We start from the raw sequence: 25,711 nt of genomic DNA, 5'->3' as shown, positions 1-25,711 counted from the left end.
CCCCCATTACTGGCCTTGACCTTCAGCTTCTTTTTCCCACCCCCCCCCCTTCTCCCTCTCCAGCTACAGGCTGCCCTGGTCATCCCTGTCTGGCACCCACTTTTAGCCTACTGTCAGTCTTGCAGTATGGGAACATCAGACCCAGATCGTCCACTTACTGGTCTCACAGGACTTGCCATGGATGACTGAGGCCTGGGATCCCTCAGGCCTGATTCCTGCCATCTCCAACATGAAGCCCTAGGTACCAAGGCAAACCATCTCCTTCCTTTTGTACACAGGAGTCTCTTACTTGGTCTGGATGAAGTTTTGGGGACCCACCTCCTTTCTTCACTCCTCTATTGATGGGGTAGGGGGATAGCATTACCTTCTTCACCAAACCCCACCACTTAGTTGTGTCTTTAGGGGTATCCTCCTTGCCCACTCCTTCCTAACAGTACCTATCCTGTCCCCTTACTAGGGAGGGACCTCTTAGCCAAAGTGTCAGTCTCTATTCCCTTTGGTCCCCCACCAACTGCTTGACTCTAGGCTTGCTGGCCAGTCCCCTTCTCCTCCTGTTGCAAATCATACATCCCGATATACCCTTCTCTTTCTGGCCATTCATGAGTGTGGGACACTCAAACTTCTCTATAGCCAAGCATCACCCCACTCTCATCATCCAACTACAAAACCCTTTCACTCTTGTCCAAGGTGAGGCATCACCCACCCATCTGGTTCCGGTTGCTTGGAATGTTTTGTCTGCCTATTTTGTGCATGCAGATGGGTATGTGCTTTCTGGCCTGTACATAAGTCTTGTGGCAGACATGGGAGCTGAGATGGAAACGGGTCAGGCTCAGTTGAATGTATGGATGATGGTGGCCACTGCATGCTTTGTTTCTGACTGGTCTCCTTTGAGCATGTGAGCTTTCTAATAAACACAGCTTTCCCTGATTATTGGTTGTGTTTTGCTTTCTCTGCCACTGCCAGCTGCCAGCCACCACTGCTAATGCCACTCACCATAGCTGCTTTGATAATCAGGGCTCAGAGTTTATCTCTGGGCTTTCTGGTCACTGGATTCAGTTTAGCAGAGAATCGAATGTCTTTTGAGTATGTGTATTACAGTTGTTTTATGCTCTCCTGCTTTATTTGAAAACTAGCTCTGGAGCTGTGCTATGTTTCTCCCTCCTTCAGACATAAACATGTTTGTTTAAAGGTTTTCTCCAAAATCTAGGTTTCGTGTCAGGTGTGCCACAAAACTGTGACAGGGAAAAGAGAAGAAAACAAGATAAAAGGATTTAAAGGAACTTGCTTTGCAATGATTGCTCTCACTAATAATAGTTGGGAAATAATTCAAAAGCTTATGTAAGTTCTGAGGGTCTAAAAAAGTGTTATAAAGGTCTAAAGGATGTGGAAGATTAAGTAAGTTCTGAGGGTCTAAGAAAGAGAGGATGTTAAAGCTAGTGTTTTAAGGTATGTAAATATAAATTGCAAAAGTATTTTAAAAAGCAATCTAAAGTAATGAAAAAAATGTTTCAGATTGCCTTCATTCTCTGTTTTGAAGGATCAGAGTTTTAATATTGATCAATGAAGTATTGATAAGCTGATAAAGCTTATCACATGATAGGGCATTTGACTTGTTTTACGTAAGACAAGGAGGCTATTGTATGGCTTTAAGAAAAATTCTTATTTCTATTTAAACCACTTGAAAAAACGTTAGGCACAATTGTCAAGAATTAACTCTCCTAACAGTGACGAAGGGTGGCCTTTCCTCGGGGAGGAATGTTGTTTCTATAGCAACCAATCGGATATTGTAAGAATTAAGATCCAACAGCTCCAGACAGACCTCCAAAAAACATTCTCTGGCCTGAGCTACGGAACTGGAGGCCTGAGACTCCGGTTTACACCTGATGGTGAAGATTAAGCTTACCTGTTGTGGTAAATCTCTAACCCAAATAGGCCCAGGCAATGAAAACAAGACTCAATCAATATGAATACAAGCTGCACGCCTAGATTGGGCAGATCTACCGCTACACTTCCCCATATAAGAGACCCCTTAGAACTTGCTGTTTCTCTAGGCCATGTGCTTCTGCTCTGCTTCCCTTCCACCTCCTCCTCCCCAGTCATCCTCCCCCTCTCCTTTTCTCCCAAGATCTTCAGCTCCATCTTCCCCTCTTTATCCCCCAATACCGGCTCTAGCCTTTATTTATAAATTAAGGCGGGAAGAAGGTTTACAGGAAATCACCCAAGTGCTGATTCACTCCTTGTTTGCAGCCCCTCACAGAAGAACCGAATTAACATCAAAAACACTTGCCCCTATGGATTCACCCCCATACAGCAGGAAGCAGTTTAATGATGACATCATCCTCTTTCCCGACCCCTGATTAGTTATCAATAGTAAACGAAAAGGAAAGAATGTAGGGTGAAATGGCCAGTGGAAAATCCCCCTGCTTGTGGCTTGACCCTGAACTCCAAGACTTAGAAATCCCAACCCCCATGACTAAGCGATAATGGCCAAGCAATATTTCAGGATTAACAGATAAGCACTGTGCTTTTCAATGAGCTCACTGCTTCAAAGATCCTGACGTTTCTTTTCATTCAGAGGCAGCTCCCATTCTGGGTTTCTCCCCAATAAATCTCTTGTGCGAGGTTTGTTGCATGGTGTGCTTTTGTGGAATTCCTTGGCTCCTGACCTTCATAATACCCTTGTGCTGGAAAAAACCCTTACACATTTCCCTACAGGAAATACCATATGGGCAACAGAAAATGATCAAAATCCCTGGTCCCTGGCAGCCTCACAAAAAAGCTCCTCTCCTGGCTCTGCTGGGAGCACTGGAACCCTCACCCAAACCCTTTTGTAAAATCTCTTTTATTAGTCTTGAAGATGCTGTGTCCCTAGTTTGAGTCAAAATTGAATAAATTACTTTCCCCATTTATATCTACTTTACGTTATTTTTCTCTTCTTGTAGGGTGTGTCAGGTTTCACAGCAGGGCTCCTCACACACTCCTGGCCAAAAAGCAGAGAGGTTGTCCTTACAGCCACACACCAGCCCCAGGCTCCATTGATGCCCTTGGCAATACTGCTCTCCGGACTCCCATAGGACTTTCACCTCAACCCAACCACAGCATCACTCTGCAGCTGCTTCGGCACAAACCAGTGTTCAGCAACATCAGCAACACAACATCCTCCCTACTGCCGCCACTCAATTCATACCACACCACAGAGAGTTCTTCACACAGCATGCCAGGGCCCTAACTTCTGCCCACAAAGGCCAGAGTCCTTGTTGCTAAGAGTCCAGATTCCTTCTGTGTCCTGGCAAAGACAACACTATTAGACGACCTGAAGATCTAAGCGTAAACGAATATTCAAGATTCCAGTTCCAGTTTCCCTTAGACTTTCTTCAGGAGAAGGTCAATAAAGCACAAGTTCACTAACAGTTGTGGAGTTCTGTTAGTTGTTTTTCTTTAGAAACTGGCATGATTGAGAGCTTTCCATAATGGTACTGAAGGTGCCATCAAAGAACTTCACTTTTGTACAGTCAGGAAAGGCTTCAAAATGTCAAAATGTAAAAGTCTGTCTTACATTTGCAGGGGACTTATTTTTGTGTGTGTGTGTGTATGTGTGTGGTGTGGTGTGTGTGTGTGTGTGTGTGTGTGTGTGTGTGTGTATCCAAGAGGCAGTGACACTGCATATTATAAAGAATTCACTCTTTTGATATTTCCCACAGACTTCAAAGGTTTCTTAGGTGACTTCCTTTTTAAATTGAAAACTAGACAGTGTTATTGGGGAATGGGAAGTGAAGCCCTAAAAACATTGAGGGGAGGGTCTGAAATGAACCTTCGAGTGTATGACATTTACTGACAGCACATCAGGGACTCATGAGAACAAGATGTCAGAATTTTCTAAAAGGATCTTGAGTACATAGAAACTGTGTAGAGCCAGAAGGTAAGAGAGAGAGAGAGAGAGAGAGAGAGAGAGTGTGTGTGTGTGTTTGTGTGTGTGTGTTTGCAGGTTTGTCAAAGGGTGAAAAAAATCCAGCACTGCAGAGACCTAACAGAACATGAGAATAAAGTGAAGAATTTGGGGAACACTCTCTAGTCTGGACTGTTTTCAAGCTCTTTGTGTAGAACAGGGTAGCCTTAAACTCACAATAATCCTCCTGCCTCTGTCACCTAAGTAAGTGCTGGATCACAAACATGTCTTATTACTCCCTGCTTCAGAGACAGTTTTGATATTCTCACTGAAAGAAGACATTAGGAGTGCTACTCTTGTGAGCAGTTTTAGGGTCAAAGACACAGCTCCAGGATTCCTTTCCCCTCCCTGTTCCTTACTCTATGGACTATGGCTTTGACCCAGCATGGAGACCTGGAGTATCCCCACATCTCCTCTCTCCTTTCCAAAGGCTCAGACATTTGTCTCGACATGTCAAAATTAACATAAAAGTTAATTTAATGCAAAATCAATCTGCCCGTTTGTCTGCATCTCTTTAGCATATCATTATCCACAACCACTTATTGCATATACTCACCAACTTGGTTTTCCAGAGTCAAACAATTTCCATATTTTTATCTTTCCAGCAACAGCCCTACAGCTGGCTTCTGAGTCACATCATAAGAAAACAGCATGTTATATTTTCTTCTCTGTGGTGATGAGAAACACCACGACCAAAGCAACTTGGGAAATTAAGTGGTTTAATTCAGCTTACAGGCTACAGTTCATCACTGAGTGAAGTCAGGGCAGGAACCCAATACTCAGCTAGTTTTATTTTTTTTTAAAAGATTTATTTATTTTTATGGATGTGAGTATACTGAAGCTGTACAGACAGTTGTGAGCCATCATGTGGTTGCTGGGAATTGAACTTAGGATGTCTGCTTGCTCTGGTCCTGCTTGCTCCAGCTCCATTTGCTACAGCCCAAAGATTTATTTATTGTTATATGTAAGTACACTATACTTGTCTTCAGACACACCAGAAGAGGGAGTCAGATCTCATTACTGATGGTTGTGAGCCACCATGTGGTTCCTGGGATTTGAACTCAGGATCCCTGGAAGAGCAGTCAGTGCTCTTAACCACTGAGTGAGTCATTTCTTTAGCCCAGCTAACTTTCTTATGTAGCCCAAGATCATCTGCCTAGGTAATTGTACTACTCAAGGTGGGCTGGACCCTGTACACCAATCATCAAAGGACCACATTCCCACCCCCAGCCAATCTGATCTGGGTAATCCCTCAACAGAGACTCTTTCTAAGGTGACTTTTGAGACTGTCAAGTTTACTTTTAGAGATAACTAGAACACTTGGCTCTTTGAGTTGAACCACAATCAGAAGGCAAAAAGTGCATGTCTCCTTCTTCTTTGTTCTCAGTGGAATCAACAAAAGAAGAGGTGCAGAAGCTGCCATGGAAATTTGGATTAACTTTTCATTTCTTAGTGGCCTGTACTCACCACATACACAGACTTAAATATTTCATCTTGCCAAACTGTTCACTGTTCCTCTTGACAAATTGCACTTACACGCTTTCCGACCCTTTGCTGAATTATTTCTTTTCTTTACTGTTTTGACAGTCCTACCACTATGCAGTGTGGTGAGGCTGTTCCTACCTTTTCCCCTCCCTGTTCCTTACTCTATGGACTATGGATTTGACCCAGCATGGAGACCTGGAGTATCCCCACATCTCCTCTCTCCTTTCCAAAGGCCTATCCTCATGCCTGGAGGGAACTCACAGATCCACTTTCCTCAGGCTTAGCATTGAGTTCACCAGACTTTGAGCCTGTTCCCACTATGTGCCTTTCTAGAAGTTTTTACTATCTCTTCCTTGTCCTAAAAGACAACACTTTGCACATGGGCCTGTCCATATGGACAGTAGCTGAGTGTGGTCTCAAGATAGTTCTTCTGGGAAAGTGGTAGTGTTTGTTCTTCATGGACCTTGAGAACTCTTGACAGGATGAGGGTGAGAAATACCTTCTCCATGGTAACTGGACTTTCTGATGTTATTCCTAGTTTCCAGGACTCAAGTCAGATTAAAATAACCCTTCACTTCTGTAATGCTGTGACTGCCTCTACTGAGGGCAGGTGAGTGGGCAAGGGGACAAGGCCTGGTGGAGGGCAGATGAGCTATCTCTTATTTCCCCCAGAGGGCTCCTGGGTCAGGATTCAAGACTGTGGTTGGCAGTGCCAACCTGAGTGACCATACAAAAGGGTCTGTGACTCTTCATGTCATATAGTTTCCTCTGTCCCACCATCCACTATTCCAATGACTTGTGTGTGGCCAATGAATACAGGGCAGGGACAAACTATAGCACTCCTGGAGTTACACCAACAAAGATCAATCAGTGGAAGGCCAATTCTACCTCTTCAAGGAATTGAGGAAAACACAACAATAACAACAACTAACCCCTGCTTATCAAAGCATGGAAAAAGTACATAGGAAAAAGGCCCTCATGTGACAGATATAAGAGAGCCAGCACTGTGCATATAATGAGCAAAGAATAAAATCAGAAATGGGGCTGTGAGGATCACCAGGGCAGAGCTAGAGGGACTGTGGAGACTGGATTCCAACCTGCCTAGCAGTAGGCAGTTGAATTGAGGCAATACTGAATTTCAGGGCACATTTGTTCCACACAAACAAGGACTTTTTCTCCTTTGTCTCTCTTCCTTAGCAGATAACAGAACCCTAGCAGATAACAGAACCCTAGCATCCTGAAGAAGCTAAGAGCCCACCTATGCCAGGCCATCCTGATCTCTGTGCTGTATCTGTGAGCTAAGGACAACCTTACCTGGATGGCAGCTATCTTATCTTTCTGTGTCCTAAAAACCATCTGCACTCCTCAGAGATGCTGTTCACTACTATCTTAGAACTATGACACCCAAATTATCTGCCCAGTGACCTCTCCTGGAGCTGGTGTAACTACATGCAGAACTGTTAAGGTAGAGACTCCTGGGTGTGGAGTTAGGACACTGAGTGCCTGAAGGTGCGGGAGAAAGGGGAACCAGAGCTGGAAAATAAAGGTGGCTGTTACCTGGAGGTGGAGCTAAGGGGACAAAAAAGGGTCCATATCCTATCCCTCTGCATTTGTGTTCTGTGGGATAGTGTACCCTTTCACATATTTCCCTAAATATGGAAAATTTTCTCTTCTCCAAGATACTGTATAGACTCTCCAAATCCATGCCTCAAGAGGGGCAGGCCCAGGTAGTAGGGAGCCCTTCCAAGCTATAGAGCACGACCTCTTCACCTCAGTTCAGATGGTCATCTCTCACCCTCCATAAACCCTAAAGAGAGTAACCATGGTTCATAAACAATGTCATCACGTAAACTGCCAGGTTACTTGTCTCTACTGCTTGTCACTCCTCTGAATAACTGCCACCAGAGACACAGGGCAACTTTCATATATAAGAATTGTGTGTTTCAGGCTCCTCTGATCCATCTGTGTTAGTTCCCAGATTCTTATTTACTCAAGGTTAAGTGATTGTTCTAGGAGACAGAAACATGGGCAGTATTCAGAAGACACAAATAGTGCATCCCAGAGTATTTTGCTCAATTCTCTTCCAGAAATGATCCCTATCCAAAGCATACCTTGATCCTGATCCTGGGATTGTTCCCTGGAGTGTCAACAGTGAAACTGGATGTCAGAAGCACAGATGGTCCCTGTTTCCCTGACCGAGAAACCCAGTGCGTGAATGGACCCCAATTCTCTGGTAATCTTGTACTAATGGGCAGCCACTGCTGATTCCTTTATGCTAACAGAAATGTGCAATCAACTTGTATTTGCATTGCATATCTTTTAGATCGATCTTTTAAATGCAAATCATATCTTTTAAATGCAAAATGTAGCTGGATCAATCCATGGAGAATGATGGTCATGTTGTTCATGATGGGTGGACAATTCTTGATATTGAAGAGATAAGTTTCTACCTACTGAATACAGGACAAAATACCTTGGTTTTGTTCTGGGGATGAACTATGAGACACAAATGTTAAACATAAAGAGTGAGGCATTCCTATCTTTGTAATTGTTGGACTTGAGACTGACACCTGAGTTGGTATCAGATAAAGGAAGATCTGGAGATATATGCACACACGCACACACACACTCCAAATCCTGACTTTAAGAGGAAGGATCCAGGGTTCAGTTAGCAGTTTACTTCAGCCTCATTCACATTTCTAAAAGAAGACCTGATCCCTAGCAGATGGAATCGTGGTGCCCATCAAGATCTGCTTCTTGAGCTCTGCTTCATTTTCCACATTGAATGCTGCTCTAAGATGCGATGGTTTGGAGAAGTTGGAGCTTAGTCCTGGGTTCTTGTAGGACTCATATACAGGTGAGTTTTCATCATTGCCCTCAGCAAGTTGCTACTGTCATAGGAAAGTTGTAGACAGACACATCCATGATGGATTATAGTAGGAATAGGGGGATAGCTGAGTAAACCATGAGCCTGTTGTTAATTGGGGTGGTAGTGCTGGTGTTTAGATTTAGCACAAGTGCTATAGGATGCCTTCATGACTGATTCTGGAGATGTAAGAACCAGACTCAGTCATAAAACACTGAGCTTGTGTCACAGCACAGTCTTAGTACTACAACCCAACATAGCTGCCAGTCATAATTCCTGCTTTACAATCAGAACTCATGTTGAGTTGTGCACTGGCTGGTTTTGTGTGACAACTTGACACAAGCTGGAGTTAAATCACAGAGAAAGGAGTTTCAGTTGAGGAAATGCCTCCGTGAGATTCAACTGTAAGGCATTTTGTCAATTAGTGTTCAAGGTGGGGTGGCACCCTGGTGAGTGGCATCATCTCTGGACTGGTAGTCTTGGGTTCTATAAGAAAGCAAGCTGAGCAAGCCAGTAACATTCCTCCATGGCGTCTGCATCAGCTCCTGCTTCCTGACCTGTTTGTATTCCAGTCATGACATCCTTTGGTGATGAACAGCAATGTGGAAAGTGTAAGCTGAATAAACCCTTTCCTCCCCAACTTGCTTCTTGGTCATGATGTTTTGTCCAGGAATAGAAACCCTGAGTAAGACAAGTTGCTTACTAGGAAAGGTAATTACTGAGGGTTTAGAGGGCTAGGGTTGAAAAAAAAAAAAGGAAAAACAGACATACACTGAAAGCAGTGCCAGCTTCACACAGTATTGTACTAAGGAAAAACATGGACATACACTGAAAGCAGTGCCAGCTTCACACAGTATTGTACTGAGTACTCTGGCTTGCCTTTCACTCTGGCCTCAACTCTGTGATGTCCTCAAGGCCAATAAGACAGGGCTGGGTATATGTCTCATGGGGATGTGGCAGAATTGAGTAGTATGTAACAGGAAAAATAAACTTCAGTGTCATTTTCCAGGATGTAGCGGCACAAGTATCCTGATATTACTTCTTGGTGCAAATGGTACTTGTAGGTGCATCCTTCTAATAAAAGTATCAATGAGACTTATCTCCTTTACGCCCCTCCTAAATGGCAGTGTAAAGATAAGAGAACTGCTCTTACTGGGCAGGAATTCCTCACTGGAATGCTCAATCCAACCTTAGTTAGAGCTAACTTATGGACATCAGTGAGGAGGATGTGCCCAACTTCCCCATCACCTCACCCTAAAGGACTTGGCTTGGCTTAGTCTTAGAAGACAGGGCGGTTGAGGAGTACAGGCTGGCAAGAGCGTGATTTCAGAGCTAAGCCAGGAGCATAGCCCTGGGCAAAGGACAAAGCGTGCTTTTCAAGATTAACCACAACAGCATAGTTGGGGTGGCCAAGGGAGCATATTCTGATTACTTGTTGCAACACAACACACCAAAGTGAATCTTAATGTTCTAAAGTTACTGTTCCATTTCAAGGTTCACATTAAGTCAGATATCTGGGAAAGATCATCTAAGCAGTTGTGGTACTGATTTTCCATACAGCTGATGAGGTATAACTCAAGTCCCAACCATAGGAACGATGTCCTGGATCAATCTTCTTGTGTTTTAAGTTCATCGCTGAGCCTCTCCACATTGGCTCAATTGGATTTTCTCATAGTACATTGGCTTCAATATGACTTGATTTACTACATGGTAGGGGAAGGCTTCATGAACAAGCATTCAGATAAGAAATGTAGATACTCTAACTGCTTTTAGTATGGCCTCAAACACCATGTTATTTCCGTTATATTTTACTCATTGAACTTGAAGATAAGAAGGACAGACAGACTCATCTTTCAATAGTGTAGTCAGACTTACATTGCAAGTATCTGCTGGATGGGAGACATTATGAGTCTCCCACAAAGTACCATCTGGCACGTTGTGGATGGGCCTGGGCCTGGTGCTGTTTGTATTTTGATGCTAATTCCGCTCTCCTGGAAGGGGTTGCAGACAAGGAGTGAGTCCGGTACTCAGGTGAGTTCTTGTGAACCAATCCCCTAATGAATAAAGGAGCCAACCACTGGGTGAATAGGCAAGACTTCTGGGTTGGACAGAGGAAGATTGTCTCCTGGTTTCAATGACGGATCCATCAGGATTCACCACTGAAGGATTTAGATTTAATAAGGCTTCCAAGATTAGGATTTTATTGCTGCACCCTGCAATTGAGTTACTGTCATTTCTGAACTAAGTTTGTGTTGTGTTTTCCTTCATGCAGCCTCCCCCCGTTCAAGAGAAATAGGTACGGTGGCAAAGTGTGGGTTTGCCTGAGGTGCACCACAAAGGCTGTGGGGGATTTAAAGTGTGGGGTTGGCATGGTAGCGACCTGCCAGTGGGAACCTAGTGAGCAGTGTGGAGATATTTCAGGAGCTCTGGGCCAGAGTCTCAAGGTAAAAACAGGTCAGCCATTGCCTACCAGTGCATGGCCGGCCAGACCTCATGGGGCACAGAGTTGCCAGTGCCTGGCAGTAGCAGGGGAATTTGCTGGTTTTTTGTTTGTTTGGTTTTTTTTGTTTTTTTTTTTTTTTAATATTTCCTCAAGACAGTGGCACACCTTGGTAATCCTAGCACTTGGGAGGTAGAAACAGAAGATTCAAGATTTCATAGCTATCCTCTGCTATACTAAAGTTAGAATACAGCCTTGACTAAATGAGACTCAGTCTCAAAAAAACAAAAACTCTCCCTCCCCAAAAACCCCAACCAAACCAACCCCTCCCCCAGCACTCCCCTCCAAAAAAAATCCAAAACCTGAAATAAACAAGAAATACATGGTCTGAACCAATAAGGAATATTCATGTCTAGAGGGTCTCAATGAAAGCAAAAATGAGGGACATAGGTTTGCAAAGCATAAGGAGTACATACCTGGTAGGTCAAGGCCATTGTTTCATAGAAAGAATAGTTACATGAAATAAGCTTAGTAAAAGAGGAGCTAAAAACCTAGGAACCAGAGTGAGAACAAAGGGCCCCAAAGTTCAGGAATAACGGATGAGAAAACAATGATTACAGAAGGTACTGAGATGTAATGGTAGAACCAGGAAGGCAGGCCATGCGTTTACATGGGCATCCCAGAGCCCTCTATTGGTTTTCCTAGATTGGTTTAGAATAGTTGACAAAACAATAAAACTTATTTTCTCACCAATTGAGACTAGAATGTGGAATTCAATATACTGGTGAAGGGATGGCTCATTTTGGAAACACCCAAGGAAGAAAATATTGTTTTGTTTTGTTTTTTTTTTTTCTTTTTTAGTTTCTGTTGCTAACAGTCATCAACATTCCATGGCTTGGAGGTATATCACCAAAATCTCTGCCTTGATGATCCTGCCTTCCAAATTTTTTGAGTTTCACATGGCTTTAATCATATCACTAAGCAGATTTAGGACCAACCCTGGCCAAGTTTGCCTACAGCCTAGTTACTTTTACAAAGAAGCCATTTCTATGAGGACATCTTCCGAGGTTCTGGAAGAACATGAATCACAGCAGCACAAACGGACTGTGGAGACACAGGTACCAGTTCATGAATATTCTGGGTTTCTATCTCTCTCTCAAATGGCACCCTGAGGTGATGATGTCCAGGAATCCGAGACTGGTAAAAAAATCTGGTGAGAGGCCTAGGAAGTCAAAATAGCTGCTATGTCTGTTGGCCACCATGGTAGGGACAAGCCCAACACAATCTGTCCCTTCATAGACAGAAACAAGGAAAGTTTAAAAATATTAGTATCATCTTGTAGAAGAGGGGGAGGAAGAACTGGAGGAGTCAGAGAAGTCAAGGGCACTATAAGAAAGTCTACAAAATTAACTAACCTGAGCCAGGGGCTCACTGAGACTCAACCACCACCAAGAGAGCATGCATGGGAAGGACCTAGGCATCCTACATATAACAGATATGCAGTTTGGTATTCATGTGGAACCGCTTTCAATAGGAACAGGAGCTCTCTGATTCAGTTGCCTGCCTTTGGGCCCCTTTCCCCTAACTGAACTGCCTTGTCTAGCCTCAATAGAAGATGATGCACCTTGTCCTACTGCAACTTGATAGGCCAAGGTGGGTTGATATCCATTGGAGGCCTCCCCTTTTCTAAGGAGAAAAGGAAGGAGGAGGAAAGAGGGAAAGAAGGTGAGAAGGGAAAGTTCTGACCAGAATGTAAAGTAATTCATTAATGAAAATAAAAATATTACTATCCAGCCAGGCATACTAGTGCACATCTTTAATCCAACCCCTTGGGAGGTAGAGGAAGGCAGAATTCTGTGAGTTCAAGGCCAGTCTGGTCTATATAGTGAATTCCAGTACAGCCTGAGCTATATAGTGTGACCCTGTTTCATGTTTAAAAAAACAAAACAAAACACATTAAACAAACAAACAAAAAACAATATTGATGTAGTTTTCAACAAACTTTTCTATAAAGCCTCAAAACCTTGTAACCTTAACTTTAGAAGGTCTCAAATAATTAGTCAACATTTCTTCAACATGCAAAGAAACACAGTCCATAAAATATCTCCTACAGTACAGGTATTTGTGCTTCTTCCTACAAGTTGATTATTTCTCAAACATATAATTATATTTATGTTTAAACAAGCAATGCATAGCTTTTTTCTTCTAAACTATGGACTATGGCTTGTATAAAGTTTGTGTATGTATTGTGTGTAGACACCTGTGGCATGTTATGTGTTTGCCTGTGTCCAGAAGACAAAGATTTTACCAACTGAGTAGTGTATCTTCTTAGTCTTATTTAGATCTGTGATAAATAAAATTTCATTAAAACCAAGGGGAATATTTTTGACGAGGGAAATGGATGAGGAACTGACTCTACAATAAATTCTTTTACATGATCAGATGAGTGCCTGGTATGAGTGCTTGAGACTATTGAAACAACATTATTTTGAGGGACTTTCTGCATTCACAATATATGTCTCTTCTCAGTATTGCATGGACAGTGCACCTAGAGTTGATGAACAATATCTCACAGCTTCAGGAATATGTGTGACCTTGACAATATGCCTTCAGCTGATACATATCAATGACAGATCTCCCATAGGCAGAGAATCACTATAGTTTCTCTGCATTCTGAGTTTGCTCATAGGATGTCATGGATGTCACTTGTGAATTCTGCAGGAAACCCTTTTCACCTTTGTTACGGACGAAAGGTTTCCCCCTACTGTGAATTTTACAATGTCTGTAGAAAGAAGACTTATCACTGAAGGCCTTCCCACATTCAGCACACACATATGGTTTCTCGCCTGTGTGAATCCGTTGATGCTCTTTGAGATTGGCTTTTGAAGACATTGCTTTCCCACAGTCACTGCATATGTAAGGCTTCTCTCCAGTGTGAATTCTCTGATGTGTGCTGAGAACTGACCTATCATTGAAAGCCTTTCCACACTCAGAACACACGAAAGGTTTCTCCCCAGTGTGAATTCGATGATGCACCTTCAGGTGAGATGCTCTCCGGAATGACTTCCCACAGTCAGAACATTTGTAAGGCTTCTCCCCAGTATGAGTTTGCTGATGCATTTGTAGGTGAGAGTTTCTTCTGAATGACTTTCCGCAGTCATCACATTTGTAAGGTCTCTCACCAGTGTGAATGCGATGATGCACGTGTAGGTGCGACTTCACACTGTATGATTTCCCACAGTCATGGCATTTGTAAGGCTTCTCCCCTGTGTGAAATCGACAGTGCTTCTTCAGATCTGAAGCATAAAGAAACAACTTCCCACAGTCACTACATGGGTAACATTTCTCTCCACTGTGAATTCTCTGATGTGTGGTGAGGACTGACTTTTGGCTGAAGGCCATTCCACAGTCAGAACATACAAAAGATCTACGATCAGTGTGAATTTGATGGTGTACCTTCAATTGGGATATTTTCCTGAATGATTCTCCACAGTGAAAGCATTTGTAAGGTCCTTCACTGGTGTGAATTCGATGGTGTGCAAGCAGGTTAGATTTAATACTGAAAGATTTCCCACAGTCAGGGCACTCATAAGGCTTTTCCCCTGTGTGAAATCGACAATGTTTTGTTAGATCTGATGCACAAACAAACATTTTCCCACAGTCACTGCATGTGTACGGCTTTTCGCCAGTGTGAATTCTCTGATGTATGGTGAGGACTGACTTTTGGCTGAAGGCTTTTCCACAGTCAGAACATGCATAAGGTTTCTCACCAGTGTGTGTTCGAAGGTGGACCTTTAGGTGGGATGTATAACTGAATGATTTCCCACACACATGGCATTCATAAGGTTTCTCCTTTGTCTGGACTCCACGGAGCACTTGAAGGCTAGTTGTGCCCCTCAGTGATTTGGCACAGTCAGGACATTCATAAGGTGTCTCTTCTCTAGGAGTTTCTGAATGAGAGGTCAATTTAGACTTGTGAAGAAAGGTTTTCCCACAGGTGTGACAGATAAAAGATGTCTCCATACTATTAGTTATTTGCTGTTGACAGAAAGCTGTCTCACCAGTGAAGACCTTCCCACATCCAGTATATTCAACTGGTTTGTCTTGAAAATTAATTTCGTGATCCATAAGTGGTGGATTAAGAGAAACAATGTTTCCAAACTGACTCTCGGTGTATGGTTTCTCTGTTTGATGAGGAACTGTGCACACACCATTAGAAGAGGCTTGTGTAAAAAACTGATCAGATCCGATAATATCATTAAGCTGCTTTATGGTATTGCTTTGACTGTCACTATTTGCTCTTGGAGGTACATATTGTGTAGAAATGAGGTGGGGTTCCAAAAGAGTAGATTCTTCAGTTTCTTCATAGTCCCAAGCACTGCCTATGGTCAGTATTTTCTGGTTTTGGAAAGCACCAGGACTTACAGGCAGGACCCGGCTTTGCTGATCTGTCTTTGCAGCAGGGTCACCCTCCTGCCAGAGTTTCTCTAAAACGGAGCAATATATGGAGCCATGTTTGGTGACTTCGCTGGCTGCATCGCTTAGAAATGAAGCTTTCACAAAAATTTGTTGATGTTGTGTGTCAAGCTGCAATTTACCTGTAGAGAAAGAAGAGCAAGAGATGAAGGAACAGGCGGTGGACAGGATGGAGGAGGAAGCGCACAGAACTGAATCTGAACAGTGAGAATTCTAAGCCAGGTAGTAAGCAGTCATGCTCATCATATGGGTGATGATGCTAAGGAACACTACATAGCCCTTGTTATATACCAAACTCCATATACACAGCACTCATGTGTGCTAGGCAACTTTCTGGACACTGGACACATGAACTCAAAATAACCTCCCACACAGCCACATCTACTTTGCTTGTTTTATATATGAGAAATTGGGAGTTACAGCTAGTGGCCAACATCACTAAGCTGATTTCTGGGGAAGATTTGGTTTGGGCAAAGGCAAACAGTTCAACAAATAAGAGATTTATCCATACAAGTGTACTATACAGGAGGGAATCTGCCAAGGCTATATGGCATTGCTGGTGGGCAGCTAAGATGTAACAAAGAGACTGCAGAAAAGATGTCAGTAGCTCTGGAGAAATGTATATCCATGTCCTTTTTCTCTCTGTTTTTGGTTAAATTTCTTTTCCTTTATTGTGGTAGTGAGGATCAAAGCAGAGCCTCACTCATGTTAAGCAAGTATTCCACCCTGAGCAATAAACTACACTCTCAAATTGTTATTCTTTATTTTAAAAAAAGAAAACCACATACATGCACACACACACAGGAGGTAGGCTGGAGAGTGGTTCAGTAGCTTAGAACATCTGTTGCAAACCTAGTGCAATGGAAACTCCCTGGAATCTACAAGGGTGACCCTAGGGAAGGTCCCTAGCAACCAGGGATATGAAACCTGAACCAGCTCTTCTCTGTAACCAGGCAAGGCTTCCAGGGGAGGCGTCCACCAACAGAGCCACCAAGCCTTCCACCTACAATTTGTCCTGTCTGAAAGATGTGCTGGGGTAAAGGTATAGCAGAATTTGTGGGAGTAGCCAACTAATGGTCCAACTTGAGAACCAAACCACAAAAGGGAGACCCCACCTGACACTGCCCGGAGGGCCAGGAACCAGAGGCTGGATAGCCCTGAGGCCTAGGATAGAACCAATCTAAACCAAACCAACCCAACCCAACCCAACCCAACCCAACCAACCAACCAACCAACCAACCAAATAAACAAATAAACAAAACAAAACAACAAAGGCAACAAAATGATGCTTACTGATATTCTGCTATACTCGTAGACCAGAGTCTCGATGTAGAGACCCACGGCCAAACATTAGGCAAAGCTTGGAGAATTGTGCAGAAAACAGAGAGGAAGGACTGAAGGAGACAAGAGGGGTCTAGGACACCACAAGAACACAGCCTACAGAACCAACTAACAGGACTCAGAGACAACCAAAAATCTGGAAACCTGTGTAGGTCTGACCTAGGTCCCCTTCAAATGTTATGGTTGTGTAGGTAGGTGTTCTTGTGTGGCTCCTAACAGTGTGAGCTGGGGCTGTTTCTCACTCTTGCCTGCTTTTAGGACCCTCATCCAGCCTTGATATGAGGGGATGTGCCTAGTTTTACTGTAAGTTGTTATGCCATGCTTGGTTGATATCCCTGGCAGACCTGTTCTTTTCTGGAGTAAAATGGTGGAGTGGATCTAGGGAAAAGGGGTAAGGTAGTTTGAATAGGTTTGGCTCCCACAGATTCACATGTTTGAATGCTTGGCCATAGGGAGTAGCACTATTAGGAAGTACGGCCTTATTGAAGGAGGTGTGGTCTTGTTGGACAAAGTGAGTAACTGTGTAGGTGGGCTTTGAGGTCTCCTATGCTCAGGCTCTGCCCAGTGTGGAATCTAGTCTTTTCCTGGCTGCCTGAGGAAGATGGCCCCTACTTGCTGTCTTCTGATCAAGATGTAGAACTCTTGGCTCCTCCAGCACCGTGTCTGCCTGCATATTGTCATGCTTCCTGGCTTGATGATCATGGACTAAACCTGAAACTGTAAGCCAGCCCCAAATTAAATGTTGTCCTTTAAAAGAGTTGCTGTAGTCATGATGTCTCTTCACAGCAATAAAACACAAACTAAGATAAACTAAGGAGGTGGGAGGACGGGAGGGTGGGGAGGGAAGAAAGGGGGGACTATAGTAGGGATGTAATATAGGAGAGAAGAAGAAATTAAAAAAAAAAAAGACCATTTGTTGCTCTTGCTGATGACTTAGATTTGGTTCCCAGCATCCACATGGCAGCTAAACTGTAACTACAGTTCAAAGGAATCTGATGCCTTCTTCTGGTCTCCACAGGCACTGCATACATATGGTATATGGACACAAGAAACCTTAATACACATACACGCCACATTTATTATGGATATGTGTGTGTGTGTGTGAGTATATATATGCACTCGCATGTGTTATACATACCATGGCATGTATGTAGAAGTCAAAATAAAACTTGGGAAATCGCCAGGCAGCGGTGGCACACGCCTTCAATCCCAGCACTTGGGAGGCAGAGGCAGGTGGATTTCTGAGTTCGAGGTCAGCCTGGTCTACAGAGTGAGTTCCAGGACAGCCAGGGCTACACAGAGAAACCCTGTCTCGGAAAAAAAAACAAAAACAAAAACAAAAACAAAAAACCTTGGGAAATCAGTCTTACAGCTCCTTGAGTCAAACTCATTATTGGCAGCACAAAGCAACACATGAAAATAACCAAAAAGGAGTGAAACATCAAGACAAAAGAAGGAAAAAAATTCATAAAAGACTTGATATTCCACCATGTTTGGAAAAGAGAAATAAGGAAAGTAGGCCCAGATCTTAGCTCCCCAGGCCAGCCATGCTCACCCACTGACAAGAGGTGGCTGTAGATCTCCAGCATCACGTCCTGGTACAGGCGTCTCTGGGCGGAGTCCAGGTGCTGCCACTCCTCCTGGCTGAAGTCCACAGTCACATCATCAAAGGACACCAATCTCTGTAATAATATAATCATTGTAAATTAACATTGACAAGCAGAACACGTGTTTTCAGTTACCCTCACCCCTTATATTATGCTTTAAGCTTTCTACAAAACACCTATTTCCCCACTGTATTTTGGGACATAGATGAAAACAATATATAAAAAAATAACTTGCCATCTATTAAACACTATCATCCCCATACCAGGAGGCCAGAAATGGATCCTTTTTCATTCTCTATCCAAGATTAAACAGCATGACAATTTATTAAGCCACATTATTCTTGTCTATAGCTGGGCTGGGTCCCTGGGATTCAACACTATATGAGTTTTTACTCTGAAAGACACTCAGGCTTGCCAAATAGCAATATAAAGACCCATATGGGGCTATAAAGAATATTTTTAGAAATATATACAAAGCAAGTTGTTGGGAAGAGCAAGGTAGGCACACACCTGGGAATGGCTGTCATGATAATGAGAGTACAGCCCCTTAGACGGGAAGTGTGGCGTTTGAATTGGGATGTGGACGAGCATACTCTAGGATGGAGGAACTAGGATGGAGGTGGACAGTAGGGAAAGCCATGCTTAGGGAGTGGCAGAGAGTTCTGAGTAGGAGGGGACAGTGACAGCCATAACGTCTACAAACTAGCTGTCATCCCAATCACAAGGAGGGTGAAGGGTGGTGGGTGGAGGGTGAAGGGCGGTGGGTGAAGGGGATGTGGAGTTTTCAACTTTGAGCTACGGACTGTCACTTAAGTAATTAATTGCAGGGACATGAAGATCTTCAAATGTAAAAGGCTGGTCTTATAGCATCCAACGTGTGCCACTCAATGTGATGGTAAAGGGATCTGCCTTTAGAAGCACCTAAGACATGGATGCAGCCTTCTGAAGGGCAGTTACTACTATAGCACTTCCCTCTTTGAAAATGGCTGCTAAACTACACAAGAGAAGCACTGCCCAGTCTCCACAAAGGTAGGACTTTGGGATGATGACACCTGAAGCCAGTGAGATGACCAGCATGATGTGAACCTGGCAGGATACGACAGTGCAGGCCTGTCATCACTGTGAAGCATACTGCAAGAATAAAATAAAATTGGAGTACGATCATTCTCTAGAGCAGAGATCTCCAAAGCGAATACAATGGGAGTCACAAAGTCATCTCAAAATTTCTAGCAGTCATATTATACTCAGATGAAACCAACTTAATAGCATATTTTATTTAGCCTAACATATCTAAATTATTACTTTAAGATACTCAGCTTAAAACTAAAGAGAGGGTTCAGTGAAGAGCACTGGCTTTCAGAGATCTGGGTTCAATTCCCAACACCCACATGGCAGTTCACAACTGGCTATTAATTCCAGTTCCAGGGGATTCGATGCCCTCTTCTGGCCTCTGTGAGAACTGTATGCACTCGGTACACGGCTATACAAGCAGGCAAAACATCCTACACATAAAAAAACATATATTAAATTAAGATACTCAGCTCTGAGGAGCCAATGTGTATCTATGAGCTGGGCGAGAAAGCCAAAAGACTCAGGGACTTGTCTGCGTGTGTGGTAAAGAGAATGCTGTGTAGCTGTTACCTTGGCACTGAACCATTCCCTTTTGGAGGGAGGGAGGAGAGGTTCTAGAGGCCAATCTTTCATGTTACATAAATGTGTAAGGGGACACACAGCTGGGGAAGGCTGTCACAGGGACGGGTGATGCAGCTGCTCGAGATCCCCGTGCCCCTGAGGGTTGTACTTCACAGTTGTTACGATAATTAATATATACACACAAAGTCTCTGCTTCACTAAGCTAGACTTGGATGCACCTACTTTTTTGTCCTGCCAGTCCTTTGGGCTGAATAGGAACAGGATTCCCCAGGGAGTCATAGACGGGGAGATAAATCTAAATCTAAAAAGCAGCACAATGAATGTGTCATGAAAAGATGAGGAAAGGCTGGGGTTTCAGCCCTCTGCATTTCACTCTTAGCTGGAGAATCAAGGTTGTCTTAGGAAAAGGAGTCCCATCTTCTGCTTCCAGTGTCTACAATCTAGCGAGGAAAAGTTGAACTTGGAGCATCTCTCCTCACCTCACACAATCCATCCTGCTCCTCTGCTCCCAACTGCTGGGGCATCTGGCAGAAATTCATATCAGTAGGCATGTCCTCTGTGGTTTCTACTCTTGGTCTCTCTCTAATTTTCTCAGGATTCTGAAGATAGGTCAGCATGTGGACGATTCTTGTAGAGTTGTGGGGCAGAGGCCAACTTGGTTATGTTGAGAAAATTGGCGGCATGAATGGCTTAGCCTCACCCAGAGGTCTGCAAAGATATCAGAAAGCCCTGGAAAGTCAATGACCATATTATCACTCACTCAAAATTTATTAGCCCATGAAGAGTTGAAAGTTCTATCTGAAGATCATCCTGTAGACACTGCAGAGCAGACAAAGCCCAGAAATGTCCAACTCTCCCTTCTACCTCTTAACCGTGACAACAGGAAGGTATTAAGCAAGGTGACATAAAACAAGGATGCAGGTATTGGTCACTGGCATTGGGAATTTGATGCAGGATAAGGCTCATCAGCCCCTAGCTTCTGATTACCAGGTCAAAAGTATGAATCAAAAAAAAAAAAAAAAATTAGCTAGCTCTTAGCTTATTTTCCGGACAATCTTTTCAGCTGTATGGCAAAGGCTACTATACCTGGTGTTTTAATATGATCTAAGGTCATCAAATGAAAGAGAGAGGATCAGTATAGTATATATCTGACTTATACGAAATGACACACTGTCCCAGTTCAAGTTTTTATTTGTTTCTAGGCACTGTTCAAACTTACTAATGTACCTCACAGCCCATCTCTTCTAACATATCTCTGTAACTCACTCACCACCACAATTCCCTTCTTGATCAGAAAAGATGAGGTATATACACAAGGACTTCTGGTCTGTAATCCTACCCTTTCCTCCTTTTTTTTTTTTTTTTTTTTTTTTTTTTTTGAGACAGGGTTTCTCTGTGTAGCCCTGGCTGTCCTGGAACTCACTCTGTAGACCAGGCTGGCCTCGAACCCAGAAATCCGCGTGCCTCTGCCTCCCGAGTGCTGGGATTAAAGGCGTGAGCCACCAATGCCCGGCTGTTTTTTAATTAATTATTTATTTATTTCACTATAGCTGTCTTCAGACACACCAGAAGAGGGCGTCAGATCTCATTACAGATGGTTGTGAGCCACCATGTGGTTGCTGGGATTTGAACTCAGGACCTTAGGAAGAGCAGTCGGAGCTCTTAACTGCTGAGCCATCTCACCAGTCCTCCTTCTTATTCTGTCCATTTTATTTTGTTATTCTGTAGCACAGGCTGACAGAGAACTCATTATAAACTCCAGGATGGCCTCGAGGTCATAGTGCCACTGCTCCGTCCGCCTATCAAGACAGTGTAAGGATTACAGGTATGACCATCCCTCTGGCCGACTATGCATGTCTTCCTTGTCTATAATGAGTCACCCCTCTACACTGGATGTAGTCACTCAGATCAATGATTTTCAGTGACCTCTAAAGACAATACAGGAGTGCCAGGTTACAAACTACCTCCCAGTGACTGGCACGCTGCAGGATCCTGAAATTATGACTGACACAAATTTTCCCTAGCGTGTTTAATTTCTTAGTTTCCACATAACCCCAAATAACTCTCAACACAAGGGTCCAAATGACAGAGTCCAGGCTGGAAGCAATTATTGATGCTGCTTTCCTTTTTTGAGGTAGGGTCACTTGGCCTGAAGTCTATTGTCCTGCCACATCTGCAGCTTCCTGGCAAGAAGCCACAACCTGCTGAGCAGCTGAGCTTGTCTTCGGGAGGAGATCGAGATCCAGGCAAAGCTATGAGATCCTGGCAAAGTGGGGGATGGGTTCCTTCCCCCTTTAAACTCAGACTTAAGAATTACACTTTGGACCTTGTTCAGAAACTTTGTCTTGATCTCATTATTCCTCTCTCATCCGTCCTTCCCCATCCATCCCCACCTCTCCTTGCAGGTACTCACTTCTCTGTGCTACAACAACATGAGGAATTATTACTGAACTGTCACAGCAGTAGGAAGGCTGGGAACCACTGCCTTGGAGGGAAAAGGTGCCAACAAGCCTGACAACATGAGTTTGATACCTGGGACACACATGGTAGAAAGAGAGAATAACTCTTGATAGCTATCCTCTTGACCTATACATGTCTCTCTCACACACACACACACAAACACACACACAGAGAGAGAGAGAGAGAGAGAGAGAGAGAGAGAGAGAGAGAGAGAGACAGGCAGACAGACAGACAGACAGACAGGCTCAAAAAGTAAGGTAGGAGTGCTGGAGTGAAAGGCGGGATGATGTCTTCTGGCTTCCACGCTCACCTGTACACACACATGTACCCATAGCCAAATAAGCCTGTAACGTACACACCCAAACAATAACAACAAATAATGAACCCTGGTGGTACCACTAGGTAGGCAGGTTACAACACGGTGAGAAAACCTCCTTTACAGGCCTCATAGGCTCTCCAATGACATTCTTAGTTGGAAACTAATAGGCTATTTAGGTAAAATACATAGATGGATATTGACTAATTGTTGAGGAGACCAAAGACAACTAAACTTTTGGTTTCTGGAAACTTTGGTTGCAGACCTACAATCCCGGCACGCCAGAGGCAGGTGGATCACAGCCACACTTGAGGTCAGACTGGCCTACAAACTGAGTTTCAGGCTAGCCGGGGGTACATAGAATAGCCTGTCAAAAGATAGGAAGTAAGGAGGGAAGGAGAGAAGGAGGGAGGGAGACAAGAGGAGGGAAGGAAGGAACAGTGGCTGGAGAGATGCTCAGTGGTTAAGAGCAATTGCTGCTCTTGCGCATGCCTCAGGCTCAGCACCTATCTGCACATGTGGCTCACAGCCTCCTGTGTCTGATTCCAGGGGAGCAGATGGCCACTAGACACACACTTGGTGTCCCTTGGTGACCATCGGTCAGACACTCATACACATAAATTTTAAAAGATGAAACACACACACACACACACACACACACACACACACACACACACGGCTGCTTTTACTAAAAAGCATTATGTATGTCTTTAGCACTTCAGCTCTGACTTAAACGCTAACCTACTTCATGCCCAGCCTGGCCTCCATAATGTAGACATCCTCCAGCCTCCGAGTGCAGAGTGCTAAGATTACAGGACAGTCATGTGCCACCACAACCTGCAGCACTACTTTAATACATAAAGCTTGATTTCTAAACTTAACCTCAAATCTGTGCACTAGAGACAGACATGGGGCCACTAGGTCACTTTACCTCTCCGCCTGCTCAACGTTACCACTGTATGGAGTCTCAACCTCTGCTTTTCTTTTTTTCCTTAACATTTCTTTAGGAGGTGGGGAATAATTGGAGAAGGCAGCTCGCCCAACATTAACGGAAAAAAAAATTTTTTTTTAAAGATTTATTCTTACTATTCAAACATTTAAAAATGAAACGTGTGTGGGTGTTTTGTCTGTCTTTGTCTGTGCACCATTAGCTGGGAGGCCAGAAGGGAACACGGATCCCCTGGAATCGTCCCACCAGGCAGTTCCAAGGCACCATGTGGTGTGGGTGCTGGGAACCCAACACTGCTGACCCACATCTCCACTCTCCTGCCTTTCCTCCTCACTGGTCTCTTCAGTAGGCAGACTGGATGAGGCTGGCCCTTGCCTGTTTGGATGCAGGAACCCAGGCTTCTGCCTTACAATCTTTTTACAGCAGCACCTTTCTGCGTAACTGCCAATTACCAATCCTTGCCAAATTCACAGATCCCAGGCACAAGTCAAACCTCCGATCAGACCTCACATCAGCAAAGGACTGCAGTATTTATGTAAACTTTCAATTGTAACTGAAATGACTAGTTTTTTCTTAAATCTTTCTTCTGTCTTCAGTTGCATACGGGGGAAAGGAAATATCCAGAACACCTAAGGGCAGCCCCAAGGCTATGTCCCCGCTTAGATAACTGTGACCACATTAAATATACCTAAACACATCTCCTGGCTTCTAGGCAGTGCCTTCTATTGCTAATACTGCTTAGGCTGACAGAGATGGAGGGCACTGGGTCTCCAGTTTGGACCAAACGTAAATAAATTCATTTCCCCGTTTTCTCTTACTCTTTGGAGTTTATCTCCTCTCGAAGGCCAGTGTTTGACCAGGAGCCAGGGCTCCAGTTACCAGCTACTCAAACAGCCCAGAAAGCGACGCGGTCGCCCTCACAAAGCACCCTACACTGGCCTCAAGCTCCATCGCCTGACTCCTAAGCCAATCACAGACTGAGCGGATCACAAGCCATCTCAAGGTCCTCGCCCTGAAGCTCCCGGATGCTGCAGCGCCCACTCACTGAGTCCTGCCCCGAATGCCCTCACATGGTAATTTTCACGGACGACGGTGGGAAATCCCACAGGACAGCATACTGGGAAGTGACAAAATACAGACGCGGAAAACCCGCAGGAACAGAATGAAAGAGAACCGAACGACCCCCACTTTATCCACCTCATCCCCCCCTGGGGCCGATTCAACCATCACTCAGCACAAACCGGCGCTCAGCAGCACAGCGTCCTCTGCTCCACATCCACTCACCTCACATTACACCTTAGAGAAGCTCTGCACACGGCACGCCAGGACTGCGAGACTTCCGCCCACAGACACCCACAATTCCATGGGTTCGGATTCCAAACACCCACGCTACCCTGGCAACGACAGGAGAGGCGAACTACTTTAAGATCTGAGCGGATGTGATCACTCTAGGCCACTTCCGATTTGAATAAGGGTTCCCTCAGTTCACTACCACGTAGCCCTGGGTGGCGCGCATGCGCACCACCACTGGCGGAAGTCTGTCTTGCCAGTACTTATTATGGCTCATCTGGTGGTTTCTGATTTTTTTTTTTTTTTTTTTAACTTCTTCCTAGAAAGTGCCATGGCTGAACCCACACTCCCGTGACACAGAGGCAAGCATCAAAGCGCAACGGTTCCATACAGCCGACAAGAATGTGATAGGTGAAAGTCCAAGGCTGTCTCACATGCTTAGGGGATTTATTAACGTCTTGTATGTGTATATAATTCTAAGACACTGTAACATTACATCTTCCTAAATGTACCTTTTTTTCCCCTGTATTTTATTAGATTTACTTTATGTATTTTTGCCTGCATGTTGAGTTTATAGCATCCAGGACAGCTGCAAGAGCAACAAGTGCTTTTAATCTGTTTCTCTTTTTCTTCAACTTTCTCTTGATTTTCACCAGAATTGAAAGAAGTTCTTATTTTTGAGATGACCTCACTATATTGGTCTGACTGGCTTGGAACCGGACATGAAGGTCATTCTGGCCTTGGACTCTCAGACATCTCATGGCCTCTGTTTCCCGAGTGCTGGGATTAAAGATGTGTATCACCACACTGGCCTTTTCTAATTTTTCAAAAATTGAAAACTATGTGGGGTTATTAGGAAACAGGAGGTAAGTCATATGGAAC

The 25,711-nt window shown here is 44.0% G+C and overlaps 1 protein-coding gene across 3 annotated transcripts; it reads right to left on the bottom strand.

Moving 5' to 3' along the window:
• Positions 1-10,879: 10,879 nt before the first annotated feature.
• On the bottom strand, positions 10,880-25,031 carry Zfp719 (zinc finger protein 719). Of its 3 annotated transcripts, none has more exons than NM_001357769.1 (4): positions 24,781-25,004; positions 20,294-20,522; positions 18,110-18,236; positions 10,880-15,335 (listed from the first exon to the last, which is right to left on the bottom strand). In NM_001357769.1, the coding sequence occupies exons 2-4, from the start codon at positions 20,429-20,431 to the stop codon at positions 13,393-13,395; spliced, it is 2,208 nt and encodes a 735-aa protein (NP_001344698.1). In that variant the 5' UTR covers positions 20,432-20,522; positions 24,781-25,004; the 3' UTR covers positions 10,880-13,392. The 3 variants fall into 3 exon arrangements, with proteins under 3 accessions (NP_001344698.1, NP_766070.1, XP_011249143.1); NM_172482.1 differs by having other exon boundaries at positions 24,824-25,004; XM_011250841.3 differs by lacking the exon at positions 20,294-20,522 and having other exon boundaries at positions 11,121-15,335; positions 24,824-25,031.
• Positions 25,032-25,711: the final 680 nt, after the last annotated feature.

The sequence above is a fragment of the Mus musculus genome, chromosome 7 (genome assembly GCF_000001635.26).
Source record: "Mus musculus strain C57BL/6J chromosome 7, GRCm38.p6 C57BL/6J".
Lineage (NCBI taxonomy): Eukaryota > Metazoa > Chordata > Mammalia > Rodentia > Muridae > Mus > Mus musculus.
This window is presented reverse-complemented; position numbering and strand designations above follow the sequence as displayed.